The sequence below is a fragment of the Asterias rubens genome, chromosome 1, assembly GCF_902459465.1.
Source record: "Asterias rubens chromosome 1, eAstRub1.3, whole genome shotgun sequence".
Lineage (NCBI taxonomy): Eukaryota > Metazoa > Echinodermata > Asteroidea > Forcipulatida > Asteriidae > Asterias > Asterias rubens.
In genome coordinates, this window is record NC_047062.1 from 18,320,308 (window position 1) to 18,339,997 (window position 19,690).

The window sequence follows — 19,690 nt, forward strand, 5'->3', positions numbered from 1 at the left end:
GATTTTGCGCATGAAAACGTTGATTTGTTGGAAGGTGCATTGCAAGAACATGCCTGATATTTCACGGAGGTATTTTTTAATGCATGGAGTAGGGCAACTGGTCAAGTCAATGGCCATTCATTTAACGTTCGAATAGAGAAATTAACAATTATTTTATTACAAAGGAAATAATGCATTGATGCCCTTGCCCTTGCCCTTTAAAAGAAGGAAGTGTCAGACCAACAAGAGTTCAGAATCAGTAACAAAAATTAAGATCAGAAGAAAAAAAAAATGTCATGTAAAAGTTATAACTCTCCCAGGTAGGGCCTATTATTATTATATAATTATAAAAAAAATAGTCCCCCTACATTGATTGTAACTTTTGTTTAGCATCAATGTCAATGACAATAAATATCTAACAATTTTAGAATGCGTAGGCCTAGGCCTACTGCCTACTATGAACAGTTAGAAAAATATTTACACTAAATTAATTGTTTGTTTTGTTAATAGGCTGATCAATTGACAGAAGAGCAGATAGCAGGTAAGCTAAACGGAAATACACTGTAGTTTCAAAACTTTCTGAAGTCACAGGCATATTGCAGAAATTTTCCACTTTTATTTAAAAGTTAAAATTTTATTTTTAACACAAAAAATAAGTGAGGGAAAAATCCATTATGCACATCTATTACAATGCCAGCTTCTCAATCTCAGCATCTAATTAATATGGACCCGCTGATAAACAACTACGATTAATATAAATGTAAACAAAACAACAAGTTTTGGTAACCACTGATTCTTTTCAACATTCAATACACAGAATTCAAGGAGGCGTTCTCGCTATTTGACAAGGATGGCGACGGCACCATCACCACCAAGGAGCTTGGAACAGTCATGAGATCACTGGGTCAGAATCCCACCGAGGCTGAGCTGCAGGACATGATCAATGAGGTCGATGCTGATGGTACGATTAAAATAATGGTCTTTGCTAATAATGGTCTTTGCTAAATGCTAGTGAAACAAACATTCTAAGCAAGATGTAATGATTGAATTTGCAAAAAAAGCAGACGCTATTGCAGTGTTCAAGTTCATAAAAATGCTAAGCAGGAAATACTCCTTAGCAAGTTTATTGTCGGAAACCAGTTAAACATAACAAACATCACATTGCTCTTTCAAGGTTTTTTGGGTTTTCCAACTTAATCTAGATTTGTCCATGCTCATCAAAAGTGTGTGTTTAAAACACATCACTAAACTACAATAACTGCTTTTTCCCCTTCACAGTAATAAAATCACAAAGGTATTATGTTGGTAATTGCGTTTGTACAATTGTCTATTTTGTCACATTTACATGAAAGGTGGGATACTCATGACAATTGCCTTTCCCTCTTAAATATAAAAATTCCAACATGTATGTTGGAATTGTCACATTTAAGAGGGCAAGGCCGTTGTCATTTTGCAATGGGCAATTCCAAAAACCTTTTTTTACTGGTGCTGTTTTATTTTATTTGTTTCATTATGCAAAAAAAAAAAAAAAAAAACTTTTTCTTTTTTTGTTTCACATGAAAGGTAACGGCACCATCGACTTCCCTGAGTTCTTGACGATGATGGCGCGTAAGATGAAAGACACAGACAGTGAGGAGGAGATCAGGGAAGCCTTCAGAGTCTTTGACAAGGATGGAAACGGTTTCATCAGGTAAAAATAAAAATTAAATTCACACAATTCAATCCTGAAATATGGCTTTATTGTACTCTTGTTTCCTGTTTTACAGTCTTGTTAAAAGGAAATGGAAAGGAAAGTAACTCTTATAAGCTTTTTTTTTACCAAGCATTTCGCTTTCATGTGGAGATGTTACTTTTTCACAGTATTAGTGTTTCTCTTTCACATGGTAGTGCTTCTCTTTCAACTGGTTGACAGGTGACACCACCGGCAGCAGTTTATACTTTATCTGGGGCCACCACTTAATTCATGGCAGCCACCAGATGAAGTGATGGCTGCCAGTGAATTAAGTGGTGGCTGCCACAAAATAGACTGGTTGCTGCCAGTTATTAACTGGTGGCCAACACTTGGTTTAATGGCATCCAACCCTTCATAAAGTGGCAGCTGCTAGCTAAATAATGTCGACAGCCAGTTAATTTAGAAGTAGTTACTGCCAAGTGCCAGTTGACAGTTAATGAGGTGCAGCCACTAGTTTGTACGTTAAATATTAGACCACCACTTAACTAACTGGCAGCCAGCACTTCAATAAGTGGGGGTCACACATCAATAAGTGGGGGCCACCACTTTATTAACTGGAAGCTGCCACGTATCTAATTGGTGGCTGCCATTATTTATATGGTGGCTGCCAGTTAAATAATGTCGGCCTCTAGTTTATTAAAAAGTGGTGACTGCCAGTCAACAATAAGTTGTGACAGTCACCAGTAAGTATACGAGAAACGCTAGCACATGAAAGAGAAACACCATCACAGGTGAAATAGAAACACAAAGTGGCACTAAGGTTTCTGTAAATACGAATCTCATAAAATGGACCAGACTTCTTGCCTAGGTTTTGTTCAATTGGGTCCATGCAAGAAAATCAAGACGGTTGCTCCATGGTAAAGGTCAATAGCTCAGACTTGTCACCAGCCAGAATGCCTTGCTACTGGTTCCCTTCTTCTTTTGCTCAGCAAAAAAAAAGAGAAGTAACAATATCTACTGAGCTGTATTGTGATATGAAGTCTTACACTTATAAGTGGAAACCTTTTTGTGCCACTTGGAAATATCTCTTGGAGATTCCTTATTTTGAGGCGAACAAGTATTAAATGATCAAATCAATTTTTACTTTGCAGTGCTACTGAGCTCCGTCACGTGATGACCAATCTTGGTGAGAAGCTGACAGATGAAGAGGTTGATGAGATGATCCGAGAAGCAGACATTGATGGAGACGGCCAAGTCAATTATGAAGGTATGTTTGGATTCTACTGAATTCTCACAAAGTGTCATTCATTTCTGTGAGTGAGTTGTCACTTTTAGTGAGTTAGTGATTTATCTTTAAAGTCACCTGGAAGTGGTATTTTTTCAAAATAAAGCTTTTGTCACTAATATATGTGTTTTGATGAGTGGAATGTGAATAAACAGTTAACTAAGGTTTAAAAAAATTAGTTCTTATGTTATTTACAAATTTAAGAGTAGACCCCGACCCAAGAGGGCGCTGTTCGTGACGTCAATCGAGGCAGACTTTGCCTGTAATGCGTAGAGTAAACACAGTTGCAAAGTACATGTACGGACCAAGTCGTGAGTTTGAATGCAGAAAAACACTTTTTGAAATGTACCAACTCACGACTTGGACGTACATGTACTTTGCACGTGTGTTGACGTCACAAAAGGGGTAGGCGGAGTCCGCCCCCAAACAACTTTATATATTTTTTAAACATATAAATCGTCAAGCAATTACTAAACAAATTGTTTTATTGTTCGTAAGCATGTACTCTTATGTTTGAAAGAAAAAAAAATATATTTCCAGGTGACTTTAAGGTTCAACCTTTCAACTGTTGTTTTAATTGAGTTGTTGAATTATGATTTTTAGTATTAGGTGAGTTTTGTGGAGTCACCATAAAATTAGCTCTATTTATATGAGCTGTGGTTCTGAGAAGGATCGGTGGTTAACAACTCGACATTTCAATCACTTTGTTCTGACCATCTTCGAGCTGCCATGTGGGCTTAGCTTAATTGATGTGTCTAGGTGGAAAATGGAACAGGTTAAGCTGGGCTTAGCCCGATGATGCACGTCAGTAAGAAGGAGGTGGAACTGGATCCTAGTAGGTTGGGAGTATGTGCTCAATCAATTATGTCAGATGGAACCTCGTGGAGACTGAGGGTATAGAAGACTATACTGGTTAAGATGCTACTGAAACTGAAAAACAGGGTCTGGTACCCTTAAGACACGGTTCTTATAGATCCTCGATCTCCACAAGGCTTCCTCCCATTCCTGTTCCTGTGCATGCTGCCAACTGACATAATTCAATGAGCAACAACTCCCATTCCCAACACACAAGGTCCCGGTCCAGTTTCTGCTCTCTCCCAAATGCATCATTTAGTTAAGCCCAGGTTGAACCCTCTCCAGTTTCTGCCTTCACCCAACTGAGCCAAGCCCACCTGGCGGCAAACCTTTTCGGCAGTAGAGGGCCCACTTGAGCCGGCAGCATACAGCGACAGAGTCCACCATTCTCCAAGCAGTACTTAAAGCAGCATACAGAAACATAGTCCAGCATTGTCCTAAAGAAGACCAGAGCACACCGAGAACCGCCACAGCTCATAAAGGGAGTTAATTACATGGCCACTCTCCACAAACATCACTTGATTGTGTTCACACCTTGCAAAGCTTCAAATCCTTCAGATTTTTAGTGGGTCACGACCAAGTCGTACAAACCGCAGAAAATAAAAGAAATCAATACAATCTGATGTCAGATGTTACTCAAGTTTACAAATACTGCTTAAAATGAATTAGTATTGTTGTTTTGTTTCTCCTTTCAGAATTCGTGACAATGATGACGTCAAAGTGAGCACAGACAGTTCTCTCTTCTTAAATGACGCCACTACACTTGCCGTTCTGGGACCACTATAATCCACCTAGTTATTTTTTGTTTGGAAACCAGATACCTTGAGATTATTGTTTTACCAATATTACTGTTTGTTGTAATTAATCGTGTTTAACATAATTCCGGTTTGGGTTTGCACTCGTGCAGTTGGGCATTTTAAACTTTTGAAGTCTCAGTGTCAATTCGAACCAACTAGTTTTCAGCAAATGCATCCATCACATGACTTATCGCTGACAATTTTCACCAATATTATCTGTTTTTAAAATGTAAACTGGCTGGCATGTACTGGCTCAGGAATGACAAGTTCATTAGTCAATTTCCTTGACATAACACTATTTAAGGTTGGCTTTAAAAACTGCATTTTAAACTTTTGAAGTCTCAGTGTCAATTCGAACCAACTAGTTTTCAGCAAATGCATCCATCACATGACTTATCGCTGACAATTTTCACCAATATTATCTGTTTTTAAAATGTAAACTGGCTGGCATGTACTGGCTCAGGAATGACAAGTTCATTAGTCAATTTCCTTGACATGACACTATTTAAGGTTGGCTTTAAAACTAAATGTTCCACTTTTGGACTTTTCCATTCAAGGGCAGGTATACACTATTGGCAGTTGTCAAAGACCAGTGTTCTCACTTGGTGTATCTCAACATATACATAAATTAACAAACCTGTGAAAATTTGAGCTCAATTGGTCATCGAAGTTTGGAGAAAATGGTAAAAGAAAAAACACCCTTGTTGGACAAATGTGTGTGCTTTCAGATAGGAATAAAAGACTTATAGCTAGAAGTCTTAATATTTTAGTGGGAAGTTACCTTTTTTCAAAAACTACGTTACTTCAGAGAGAGTCGTTTCCCACAATGTTTTGTACTATCAACAGCTCTCCAATGAAATGAATGCTAGTTACCACGTCAGTTTTTAAGTTAATGTTTGTTTTGAGTAATTACCAAACGTGTAACACCCCTTTCTCAAATCACTAAGCTGTCTTCAATTCAATAAACACCCATTTTTTTGTCAAATCAAATCAAATGGTTGTGTTAAAAAACAAATACAACACTAAACGTTTTTGTTGTCCACAGAAAACAATTAAATTATACTGATACAGAATAATACAACAAACAAAACTTGATTAAAATTAACTGATAAGCCAAACTCTCCAAAAGTATAAAACCAATTGTAATAATATGTTTTCTTTGATTGTCTTGACGATAATAAACATTCCAACTTATTCAAAAAGTGTAAGTTCTGTCAAGCGCACACTAAATCTTAATGCCCGCCCTCTTGGTCCTGACATCCAGCGTCACAAGTGTTGTGACCAGTTCCAGTTTTCCCATTTATATTATAAGGACGTTATTTAAAACATCGATTGCTCATCCATCGCTTGGGATAAATAATTAATTTGAATGAATATTTGGGTGTTCTTTCATGTATTATCCCAACCGAAATTACATTTGAGTGACGACAGTCCACACACAACGACCGTCTAATTTGTTATCCGGACTCGAAAGTCAATTAGTGTGCTACTGAAAAATTATAACGTGCGCTGCTGTTTTTTGTTCCCTTTGTTTGCCTTCCTGATCGACGAAATTGCGGTCGAAAATTTATTTGAGACACATGTGTTGAAACAAAGACGCGCTTCCTTCTCTACACAATGCGATGAAACCTACAGCTGCCCTTATGAGTCCTTGAAGAATGAGGTGAAAATACAGTGTAGCCTAGGTTTTTGTTAAAAATTATACAACATTTTTTATACTTACAATATTTTTTATTAAAGATCTACGTCAACAGTTTGACAAAAAAGAATGATTAAATATTACTAGTAGACAACTAACATTTATCTTCAATAAATCTTAACATTAGAATGAAAACACACCAGTTTTAGATAATTAGAACCAGACTACCACTTGTGCAGCTATTTATTTTTGGAGGATGAAAAACTTGTAAGTAATTGTTGTATACGATTGTAATTCACAATGCCTTTCCCCCTAGGCCCTTTTTCGCGTTTAGACAAAAAGTTGCCCATTGTATATAGTGGCCTTATCTGACATTTTTCATTGTTTATTTTGTATTTATTTTTATTTGCTTGTTTTGTTTGTTCGTTTGATTGTTTGTTTGTTTGTTTGTTTGTTTGTTTGTTTGTTTGTTTGTTTGTTTGTTTGTTTGTTTTTGTTTGAAATTTGTTTTTATGACTTTTTATTTATAATATGTATTTTTATTGCAATTATTATTTTGTATAATCATTTTTAATCGAAGACAATATTGGCTGAATTTGTATTTTTACATCTAAATCATTCAATAAAAGAAGGCCCTTGAGTCGTCATAATTCTAAAAAAACAACATTCAATATTGCTAGCACTCTGCCACCATCCAGTCATGCGCAGCACAATTACATTATCCACCGCACACGTAGCAGGGAAGCTAGCACCATTAACAGATAAAACACCAAACCTACAAACGGCAAAGCAGTCGAATTCCCACTGCGATAAACATAATAAATAATCAGAAATTTCAATTAATGTTAAAGATCTATCAAAGAATGACGATAGCGGGAAATTAGACCCAATAGCTGGCCGTCGGTAAGGTTTTACCTCGATTGGGCGCAAAGGATCTTGGGATGCCGATGCGGCTTCTTACTTATTATCGTACAGAGTGGTGAGACGCATTGCAGCAGCCGTTCAGAGTCCAGCATAAAATGCATTAAGCGCATAAACAGGGACCGTAATATTGAATGATATTGACCTAATATGTGTGATACCTAAATAGACAGTTAAAAACCCAAAATGGAACTTCATTTCGGTTACACTGATGTTTTTGATAATTGTAAATTTAGGCCAAAATAGTACGCAAAGAAATAGCCAGAGATAAATATCAACATCACATTATTAGTAATATGTTAATTTTTATGCAAACAGTAGCCCTACTTATGAATAATTACTCACTCTACTTTTCCTCGAAATCAAACACGTCTTGGATGAAAACTTAGTTTAATAGAACTAACAATTATGTAGCCTGCAGTAGGCCTAATCAATAACCAGAATTGTAGTTAGTATTTTGTTTATATACAAAAATAGAGGTAATGTGATGTACACAAAATGAGTGTCAGGCTGTATCTAAATTGGCGGCTACCCAAAAGCTACGGCTATGTCTGTTGCCAGGTGTGTTGTCAGGGATTTCCTATACTTCAGTGTATGATGACTTGACGATCAAGCCGTAGCCGTAAATCGGACACGGCCTTATTTATTCATTATGACACCATGTGACCCAGTTGTAAGTAATCCGCGCATGCCCAGTAACCTTGACTGAACAGTGGCCACAAACAACGTCCGCGGCCCCAATTTTATGCTTCATTATTGTCAAGGATTCGTCGTATACGAAGTGTGGCCGTATCCAACAAGCATTCCAGTCTGCTCCCTCCTCATCAGACAACCTTTCAACATTTCTCAAAAAATGGTAAGTCGAACATTAGCTGTATTTTCCCTTGGCTTTTGTATCACAGGATAGTGGAATTTCAATCGGCTTGATCAAAGGATGACATTTCCTGGCACTTTTGGGATTGAGTCCGCATTTGGCGTGTAGGCCTACCTTAAATATTAATAAGACAATGTAGCGTCCTTTGACATAATGTGGTGAAGTGCATGCAGCGTCAAACCATCTACAGGAACATATTTTTGAACAATATTGATGTTTAATATGAATGCTTTTGAATTGTGCTTGCTTGATTTTACGCATTTTAGTCGGCGGATGGAGAACGCACACACCTGTTATAATGAATGGGAGTTGTCCTCATTAATTTGAGGAACAAAATAAATCAGTATAATATGCGCAGCCCCTATATACACGCTTTCGGGGTTGAACTGAAATACTGGCGTTTCTTGTAATTTTGTCAAAGAATTTGTTTATATCCAGCTTCTTGTCACAGCCTAACCCTGAAAGAACTGAGGAGGGAATCGTTATGATTTACGGTTCAATGTGTTTCACCTTGTTCAATTTTCAATTATGCACGCCCCTTTGAAATGATATTCTTCCCGTGCTGTTGCAATACAATTTCGAATATTCTCTAAATTCGGGTGTTTTTATGTGTTCCTCGTAAAACCAACGAGATAATTTCATTTAAAATCTATTTCTTTATAGTGCTGGTGATAGGCCTACTGTTCCCATGCAATTTATAACTTCAGCGGTGGATTTATATTTCACAAAGCACTGTAAATGGACTTTCATTGTTTATGTTATTTTCAATTATCTTTATGCAGGCAGATCAACTAACAGAAGAACAGATTGCAGGTAAGTAAGTATTGTATGCGCTTTTTAAAAATGCGTCTGTTTAGGTAGGTGACATTCTTTAGTTTGAGTTTGTAATGGTATTTGTGTGCATGATTACCATAGAGCCGAATTGGATTTAGTTAATTTTTCCCACCACTTTTTATTTTAGTTTGTTCAGGTCTCGACATTTGCTTGATTGGTATATATGAGTTTATTAGGACATCTGGTCTACACTGAGGACAACTATATCAACATGTCATAGTGGAAACCTAGTATGGAAACAAACAATTATTTTAGCTTATTGCATGGTCGAGAAATTATTTTACTTTACAAGTCCACTTATCCATAATAAGGGGGCACTCCTCTTCAACACAGAATGCCTAATATGGGAATATTTACGACTGTTTACGACTACGTTCTAACCAACTCGTTTTATCTTGTCATTTTGAAAGAAAGAAAACCTAACACGTTTTGTTTACACTGCTGCATGCCATTATTCGTCTGACATCAGATTGGCAATCGCCTAAAAGGCATTTAAAGGCATGGTACATGTCTGGTAATTGTTCAAGACAGATTGTTAACTTGGAATGGCGTTTCCAAACATTAATGCTTAATGCTTAAAATAATTAAGCATAATAAGCCTACAACCTGTGAAATTTCGGCTTTAAGACACTGTACACCTTTGGTATTGTCAAAGACCAGTCTTCTCACTTGGTGATCTCAACATAATAGTGCCTATGCACAAAAATAACAAACATGTGAACATTTCAGCACAATATTGCTTGGTCGTCAAAGTTGCGAAATAGAAGAAGAAAAACACCCTTGTCACACGAAGTTGCATGTGTGCTCTCACATTATGCTTGAATTTGAGACCTGAAATCAGATTCTGTCGTCAATCGAAATCAAATTCAAATAAATTATTTTAGTGAGAAATAACTTCTTTATCGAAAACTAAGTTTCTTAAGAGGGAGCCGTTTCTCAAAATGTGGTAAGCTATCAACATCTCTCCGTTGGTCGAGAACAAGTAAGTTTTCTGCCAACAATTATTTTGAGCAATTACCAATAGTGTCCAGTGCCTTTAAACACAGGTATCTTCTAGTTGGTGTATTCAAACATTCTTATGCAATTGCCTATAATGTTACAAACCTGTGAACATTTCGGCTTAATTTTGGTCATCGAGAAGTTGCGAAAATATAATTAAAGAAAACACACACTATTTATTGCATATTGTGTGTTATGCCTGAGAAAGGCTTCGTGTGTGAAGACTTTCTCAGATTCAAATTTGTGGGTGAAAATTTCCCCTTTCACAAAAACTAAAAAAATGTACTTCAAAGGAGATTGTTTCTATACATGTTTTACAACATCAACATCCTTCCAGTGCTCCTTAACCAAAGTACACCCTGTCCTCAATATATTTTGCATAATGACGCCTATATAATAATGGATTGGTTTGCAGAAAATGACCTTACGACGAGTAAAGGCCAAAATCCGAAATAACTGAACTCGAACAACAACTGGAATACACGGCGATATCAGCTACTACTGTAGATAAATGGTGTATGGAACATTGCCGCTGTCCAAAGGTTATGTTGTACCATTAAAATCAGGACAAGGCTTGAAATGCAACTCTGCATTATTCCACACGAAGTGTCAACATGTTTAAATAAATTTGATTTTTCACAATGAAATGCACATTATAACCACAACTTACCTTTTGGTGATATCGACGGTGCGTTTGTATACGGTATAAATCAACATTTTATATTCGTCAGTCCTATATTAAGTGTTATGTTTGATCAAATCAATACAAAGTTAAATTCCAATACTTTGTGTTAAAATGTTGATATTTTCAATTGGGGTTGGGAGTGTAATATTAAATTCGACCATTGTAGTTTTGAAGACATCATGACATGAAGACTTTTATTAAAAAAGGGTTTGCTTCCATTTCAGTTCGAACAGCATTTTGAATAATCTCATTCAAACGCGTGCAATTTGAAAAACGTCGAACCCATTTGGTTTTCGAAGATCAAAAGCACTTACAGCACTGTTTTTTTTAAAGGGTTAGAGTGCCTGAACAATTTATCATTAATTAAACGTCTGACTACTGCTTGGCAGTAAGAAGGATCAGTCTGTGTATACACTGCATCTCAATAATGAAAACGTCTCCCAATGAAAAATGATTAAACCCAAGAGATCCATTTAGGGGGTGACGTGCAACGATGAAGAAAATCTATCCCTGCGGCACCCAAGCAAGGCGCGGAAAACAACCTCAAATTAAATACATGGAAAATCATATTCAATAATAACAATTTTATCGGAGAGCAGAATCAGAGGACTTATAATTTGAAGGCATTTTGTGAAAGTGTTTTCAAGGCAGAAGGTGTTAATGCTTCAAATAGATCTGTGCATGGTTTTCCCCTCATTTTTCTACGAACTGCAATGCAACCCCTGCTTTGTTTGTCATTATGCATAGTCCATTATAGGTAGGCTAGATGTAAACATTGGTTTTGCATAATGCATTTATATACGATATAGTACTGAATAGTAGGACAACAGTTTCTGGGTGACATGGCAACCGTGTTTGTCTTTATACACGATCTTCGTCGATGGCCGGCTGTATTATTATTTTTATGTTCATTGTATTCAGAACAATATAGCCATACATCTTTCTCACTCAACCATTATTTTCGTGTGATCTAAAACTATAGACTGACGACATTCAAAAGCGCCGTAGGCCCTAATATTATGGTTTGTAATTCTATTATTGTATACAAAATAAATTATTTAAACTTTCATGACTCATTGACATAATAGCTAAATGCTCGCTTGTGGGAAAATAGTGAATTTTGTGAATTTAATCCTCGTGGAATTCATACAGTTGTGATTACAATTTTGGGCTCTGCATGGTTACTACAGCTGATGCTCTTGGTGCATTAAAACGTGCGCGTGACGTCAGAGGTCACATCGTCTATAGCAGCGCCTCGTTATGCAAAGGTTCTGTGCCACTGACTGAGCTCTATATTGGCCTCTATCGGGTTAATATAAGCGAGGAAGAAAATAAGAATGGGAATGAGGTTGGCGAACTACCAACTAAAATAAATATTTTGCCGAGGAATTGTGTTTTTATCGCACGTTAAAGAGTGTCATTATAATCTCCTCTCGACCAATCACAATGAATGAACTGGATGACCCAGCCGGTAGACCCTATTAATGATAAAATGCTCATAACGGGAAATACGTGCCCACAATAAGCACAAAGGTTTGGCAGTAAGCGCCTACTTTTTGCTTACGGTAAGCAGAGTCATATAATTTTTTGCGCCGTTGCATTGCCATTGGTATACGAAAGTTATATCATGCAAATGTATTGTTGTTGTAGCAAGACTTGCAACAATTGGTTTTCTAATATCTTTAAATAATAAATGAGAATCACGAAATTATTGCATGACTCTCAAAATGTGATTATTTCTATGGCTCCACCATGAGTCACTGGCCTTTCAAAAATTGTGTTGTACACGAGCTGTTTGTTCTTCATACGTTCTCATTTTATGTATTTTTACAATATGGCGATAAAGTGTGTTCACGACTTTTACGCGTGCGTCATAGTGTTTCTTCATAAACGTGTTTTCACGCTGCTAAATATAGCCCTGTTATTTGATAGAAATCGTATTACTTAACATTAGAGTGTGGAAATCTACAATTTTAGGGTGTGTAAATACACTATAAACCTGCTCACTGAGTACAGTGTTTTCATGCAGGGTTGTGCGATGTTTCTGAAAAGGGCAAGACAAATTGTAACTTGTCTTGCTTTCCTCGATAAAGAGGTATCAAGACATTGTAATCTTGTCACGCTGTTGTCCTGGTTAAAGAGGTTACAAAAAGTGTATGCATTGCCTCGAAAGTTAAAGGTAACAAAAGGCTGCTACTGTTTCCTTGAAAGTTTAAAAGGTAACAGTATTGTAATTGTAACCTTCTCACGGTTTTTCTTTGAAAGTTAAAATAAAAGGTAAAACACTTTCGTTGTCACGATGTTCTCATCGAAAGTTAATAAGGTAACACAACATTTGAACATTATCACGCTGTTTCCTGGGAACTTTAGGTTAACACTTGCAACATAATCACGCTAGTTTCCTCGAACGTTAAAAGAACAAAACAGTACCTATAGTCAAGCTGCTTCAAAGTTTCTCAGACCGTGTATTCGTACCGATTCCTAAAAAGTAAAATGTTTAAATTAATATATAATTTTGAGATTGTGGTGAGCTTTGCACAACGGTTTGAAGGGCCTTATTGTTTTTGCTAATCTGAAACGAGTTAAACCAGAGGCCTATTTGTAGAAGCTTGGTCCACGTGTGTCGCATAATCAAATTAACTCAGGAGTATTTATTATTTGAATGTTCAATTTGCAGAGTTCAAGGAGGCGTTCTCGCTATTCGACAAGGATGGCGACGGCACCATCACCACCAAGGAGCTTGGAACAGTCATGAGATCACTGGGTCAGAATCCCACCGAGGCTGAGCTGCAGGACATGATCAATGAGGTCGATGCTGATGGTAAGCAATACCGTTAGGTTGGAAAACTCGTCGACTTGTTGGCTGAAACTCTTTGAATCATCAGCCTTTAGCATTCTGCAGACCCCTTGCTGTTCTTAAAGACGTTGACTGTGGGGCGTTTGAACAAATCAGACAGTCAATTCTTGAAGATTGAACGCAATTGTCGATTTGTGTTTCTACAAACTATGTCTATCTTTTGTCGCACGCTGTTCTGCTGTGATATCACGCAATGAACTAGCTCTATTATAAACAACCTTGCCTGCCACTCATTTATATGGATTGACCAATTATATTCCATTATAAGAAAGTTCAATAAAATTATGTTCGTTGTTCGCACTCAAATCAACAATAATGTTGATCTGGACAGAAATGGGGAGGCGATGTCAGCAATATGGATTTGGTCTGCATTACACCCGTGCACGGCCGTGTTGAACGTGATCGTAGTGTACTTTTCCTAATTATCAGCTCACATTCAATTAAGGTGTTTTTCTTCATTTTGTGGTTGTTAGGTAACGGTACTATCGACTTCCCAGAGTTCTTGACGATGATGGCGCGTAAGATGAAAGACACAGACAGTGAGGAGGAGATCAGGGAAGCCTTCAGAGTCTTTGACAAGGATGGAAACGGTTTCATCAGGTATACAAACTCCTAAAAGATATGAAATGGAAGGACAACGTACACCTCATTCTAAAAAGAGCACATTCCGTCTGACTATTATTCAACCTCGTTTCCTCTCAACATTCATGTTTGTTTGTTTGGCTTGCATTTTGCAGTGCTGCTGAGCTCCGTCATGTGATGACCAATCTTGGTGAGAAGCTGACAGATGAAGAGGTTGATGAGATGATCCGAGAAGCAGACATCGATGGAGACGGCCAAGTCAACTATGAAGGTATGTCTTCATGACACCAAACTCTCATGATCCTGAATGGAGGAAAACAATCGCATGAGTCATCTCCATTATGATAGTAAATGACAATAAAAATGTCAAAAACCTTTTTTTAAAACCACAACATTCTGTGAATAATATTATTTTCTATCTTCATAAAATATCATCATCATCATCATTATCATCATCGTTGTTATCGGTCGTTTTCGTCCAATGTTGTATGATGAAGCCTTTCTCATAATGCAATTTCCAATTTCCATACTCTTCTTCTTGCTATTCTAGTCCAAGTTGTCATGTTTGATGAGTTACAACTTTTATTGATTTGCCATTGTTTGCATGAATAATCTTCCTTACGGCATTAAAATGACGAGAAATGTTCATAGCTGTTTCTAAAGCTATAAACATTCTGTGAATAAAATTGTCTGTAGCAACATTGGCTCACAAGATGGAGAAGACAGATAACACACAAAGAACATTAAACACTGTTTTGGAGAACATTCTGCACATGTAAAGTTAAAGGTTGTGCTAGTAATAAAGCATTTTCAAGAATCTAACCTATGTGAGAACTTCTTTCAAAATTGCATTTGTTTCAACTTCCGGTTTTGGACCGGAAGACAAGTTCAAATCATGGTCACATGATGAGGCGTTTGAATAATTTTGCAAGACCATTCCGATTATCTAAAGATTGTTTTTGGTTCAAGACAGTCCCCTTAATTGATTGCCTCTATTTATTTGTTCTTGCTATACAGAATTCGTCTCAATGATGACAGCCAAGTGAGTTTCTTTCAGCCATCGCAGTTGGCGGCATGTGCCTCGATTTGTAGCAAGTATTTCAACGGCTGGACATACGTGGTTTTATGCGTTTTTTGTTTGTTTGTAAAAAAAAAGAACATGATTCCGAAAATGGGGCTTTCCTTTGTCAGCTCTCCACGAAAGTATTTGCTCTTACAGATGGATTTATTAGTTCACCCGTATAAAGACCTCTTTCAATTTATAGGCCCTTTTTAAAGTGAGTTTTAAATGCAAATCCGCTCTTCTGTGAAAAATGGACCAATTATTGTGCAAAACCGTTTTTACATAGACGAGTTGTATAGAACATTTCAGACAACTAAAAACCGTGTGTAAATCCAAACAATTGATTTCCTCAGACAAAAAATGTGCACATGATTTTCAAGTCAAAACACCTTTCTAATCTTTAAAGCATCCATCACTTTATATTATTATAAAACCTTGAAGTACAGTACTGTTAGCTCACCTATACTTTTTCCGATAATTTTAACAATGATTCCTTTTTTAACCCGATCTCGATGTTTTGGCTCAATGTTTTGGGGCCTAGAAAGACAATTTCTGCCAAAATGTAGTTGTTGCTTTAATCCATATTACGTAGCATTAATAGTATGTGTCCTTTTCTTTAACATTCCTTTATTTGTGTCCCAACTAAACTGCATGAGAATCAATGAATCAGTTGCATTTAATCGGGTTTTATAAATCAAAATATGTTCCTAAAGATGTACAGAATGTGAATATTCGAATACAATGAAACCGAATACTTAGATTATGTGCCACTAATCATTTTGGTTAAGGACCAGCCTCCCCAGAGCTGCCGAAACAAACAATATTTTGCTTCACCAATAATTTACTGAGCTGATCACGGTTGCTAAGCAAAATACTACGTCAGTTGTATTCAGGTATTCCCCTGACGTTTTGCTTTTAAAAAACATCAACAGAAGTTGCTTGCATTCCTCTATTAAAAGATCTTTGAGATTTGAGATTTGAAAAAAAATAATAAGACTAACTGTAAATCATGTTGCATACCACCGCCAAAAAGAAATTGACAGTGTACTTAATGCAGTTCTAATGTTTACAAATCTATGTTGTAGAATCTTTATTGATGTTTAGAAGAAGAACAAAATGAAAGTAAATTTGGTAAGCGATCGTCAGACTGAAGTTTGTGATTGATTTGAGATGTGTATATGTGGAATTTGATTGTTGCAATTCATAGTAAAGGAAAGCCGTTTATCTTTGATAACACACACATCACAGGCCCGAATAATCATTATACGAAATTGCAGGTCAATTAACTACATTTTTTTTTTGCCGAATTGATCTATGGAAATGGAATTTTCTATAAAAAGACTTTGTCTTTATAAAATGCTAGAAATTAATGAGTACTCGAACGACACTGACAGTGCCAAAGTTTATCTTCTAAATTAACGATCAATATTTTTAGTTTAATATTTTTAGTTAACTGTTAAGAGGTCTTGTTTGTACTACGGCTTAAAGAAGTCGGAACTTGGAGCGTTATTTAAGATATAGAGAGCTAGCACTTCAAACAATCCTTGGTCAAAAGTACACGTTCTCAGCTCAAAGTACCCCTTCGATTTTTTTCTAAGCAGTTCGAATTATCATCACAAGGGAACCAATTATAGAACAGTTTAAGTTTTGTTCTGAACATAACTTAAACATAGCTTAAAAATATTTGTTATGTTAAAACATTTTGTATTACTTAGTGAGAGCAAGCACCGGTGAAAATGATCAAAACGATTTTAATAGTACGATAGTTTTGGAGGAATAGTGTTTATAGCTTTATTAACAGAGAGCATTACCCATCAGTACAATAAACTCATTCCAACATTCCTTTCATTTCCATTTGTAGATTAACTTTTGTATTTTCCTTTTATGAATACCGGGAACAACATTATGTTTATATAAACCACTCATGGTTAATTTTGATATACACGATATCTCATAAAACTATAGATGTTAATTCTACAAATTTATTGTTTTCAAAGTAGATGTATTAAGGGATAGAGCTGCTCATATTATTTCACTATCAACAGTTGTGTAAAACTGAGTTATTCATTTGCTCCCAGTGTATGACATCAAACGGTGTTTGGACAGCTGTACCATATGAATGTGCAATACAGGGCCTTAACTGCCTTGGTTATCATTTGCTTATAATAACACAATTGTCTTTAACAAAAATTGTCTCCAAAGTGCGGTCATTTTTTAATTGCTTGGAAAGTGCTCTGATTGTGCAGAAACTGTTTCATGAGGTTGTCTTTCACAGAGCTGGGTATTATTGTAGGTTTGTAGGGTGCACACAAATTTTTTCGTCTTGGAGAACCCGGCCGGTTACTAGCAAAACGACAAACCGGTGTCTGGCCCACTTCTCTTGTGACAGGTTTGAAATTTAGTTCCCCGTATTTTCTGCTTACCACAAAGATTTGTAATAATTATGGGTTTGAGAAGTTAATTCAATTGGCCTGGAATGATAACAACAAGACACGAAGGCTCTCATAGTTGATAGCCTAAAGAACTAAAAAGTTCATCTTTGTTCACGGTAGCTTTTCTCACAGTGAGATATGATTGAGGGCGCCTTTATAAATGTGTATCACTGCTCTGATGTAACTGTGTGGTGGTGTGCATTTCTTATTCATCTTGATCTTGATCTTCATATAATTATTGAACAGCTCCTTACTAGGAACAACACTCAATGAGGTCAGGTCGGGGGGGGGGGGTACTCCAAGTTGCTTTTAATTCACTGGATGGTTTGCAGTTTCTGATTATTTGCTCATTGGTTAGTTAATCATCGCATCCGTGGTTTAATCCAATCAGATCAGCCCCCGACTCGGGGGGATAATTCTTCAACAAAAACAACATACTTTTGGCAAATTTGTTGATGAAAGTTATTGATGAATCTGTCGTTGGAGGGTATATAGAAAGTTTACTTCCGTGATCAAGGTTGTGATGATCATCACACATCCAACTGACAATGACCGATAGATGGCGCAATTTATCTGGCCTGGGCAGAGCCGTATCCTGGGACACGGGACCTTGATTCAAGATGGCAGCCCCCATGATGGACATGAGTGACATGAGTGAGAGGAAAAGTGGTAAGTAAGATTGAGAGTACTCTGTCATATTGACTCCTTACCGATTTATGTCTGCTTATATGTAGTCAACTGCATTTGTCATCTCCTCATGAAATTCTGTGAACTGGTTCCAATTCTTAAAGCACTTGTCAGAATGATATATGACTATATGACTCGATGAGCATCCATGGACTTATTATGTATGTCTGTTTATGTTGGAGGAAGGAAATGAGGCAACTAGATATTTTTGTAGATTGACATTGATTGATTGATAATATGAATGAATTGATTGATTGACTGACTGATTTAAAGGGTCTGGGTACTTTTTACACAATGTCCACAGATTTACAAAACTTACAGTTTGAAGATAATGATACTAGTAGAAAGCTTCCCTTATTATAATACAGTTAAAATATTACTTTCTGTGAGGTGCTGTAGTTTTGAGAAATAATTTAGTAAAACAATGTTACAAAAATTATTTTAGTCCCAGTTTAATAGCATGAAAAAACGTATTAACCATAACACTTTATACCATAACTGGTTAATACGTTTTTAAATGCTAAATTTTGTTTTGTCTCACTGACGACTGAGACGAAAATTATTTGCGTGACATTGTTTAACTCATTTCTCAAAAACTACTGCACTCAGTCAGCAAGTCATAATATTTTAAGGGAAGCTTTCTACCATCATTATCTTCAAACTTAGTAAATTTATGGACATTATGTTTTGTGTTAAAAAAAGTACTCAAATCCTTTAAATCACAGTAGGCTACTGTTTTATAATTTTAAGTGTTCTTCTTAAAGAAGTATAGGGGCCTATAGTTTATGGCCTGTTTTGAGTTTAATGCACTGTAAGTATGGCATGATATTCTTAGAACCCCCTCCCCTTCTAGCTAGAAGTATTTTATTATTTTTGTGAGAAGTTACCACTAAAAAACTACGTTACTTCAGAGGGGGTCGTTTCCAACAGTGTTTTATACTATCAACAGCTCCCCAATGCTCGTTACCAAGTCAGTTTTAAAGTTAATATTTGTTTTGAGTAATTACCTAACGTGTACCTTCCCTTTAAAGGCAGTGGACACTATTGGTAATTTTCAAAGACTAGCCTTCACAGTTTGTGTATCTCAACATGTGCATAAAATAACAAACCTGTGAACATTTGAGCTCAATCGGTCATCAAAGTTGCGAGATAATAATGAAAGAAAAATAACCCTTCTCACACGAAGTTGTGTGCGTTTAGATGGTTGATTTCGAGACCTCCAGTTCTAAACTTGAGGTCTCGAAATCAATTTCGTTGAAAATTACATCTTTCTCGAAAACTATGGCACTTCAGAGGGAGCCGTTTCTCACAATGTGTTATACTATCAACCTCTCCCCATTACTTGTAATCAAGAAAGGTTTTATGATAATAATTATTTTCAGAAATTACCAATAGTGTCCACTGCCTTTAATGTGCAAATAATGTTGAATAAATAGTCAGACGGAATGTGCCCTTTTTAAGTAAATTAATTATTGCTAATAAAAGAGACCACGTAAACTAAATAAATTGAGAATCATGTAGGAAATCCC

At 36.4% G+C, this 19,690-nt stretch overlaps 1 protein-coding gene across 1 annotated transcript; it reads left to right on the forward strand.

Annotated features, from left to right (window-relative positions):
* The first annotated feature begins 797 nt into the window (after positions 1-797).
* On the forward strand, positions 798-16,294 carry LOC117307228 (calmodulin-A-like). The gene is made up of 8 exons (XM_033791918.1): positions 798-940; positions 1,543-1,669; positions 2,803-2,922; positions 8,753-8,835; positions 13,218-13,361; positions 13,871-13,997; positions 14,135-14,250; positions 14,997-16,294. Exons 1-8 carry the CDS (start codon positions 871-873, stop codon positions 15,023-15,025), a joined length of 816 nt encoding a protein of 271 aa, XP_033647809.1. The 5' UTR covers positions 798-870; the 3' UTR covers positions 15,026-16,294.
* Positions 16,295-19,690: the final 3,396 nt, after the last annotated feature.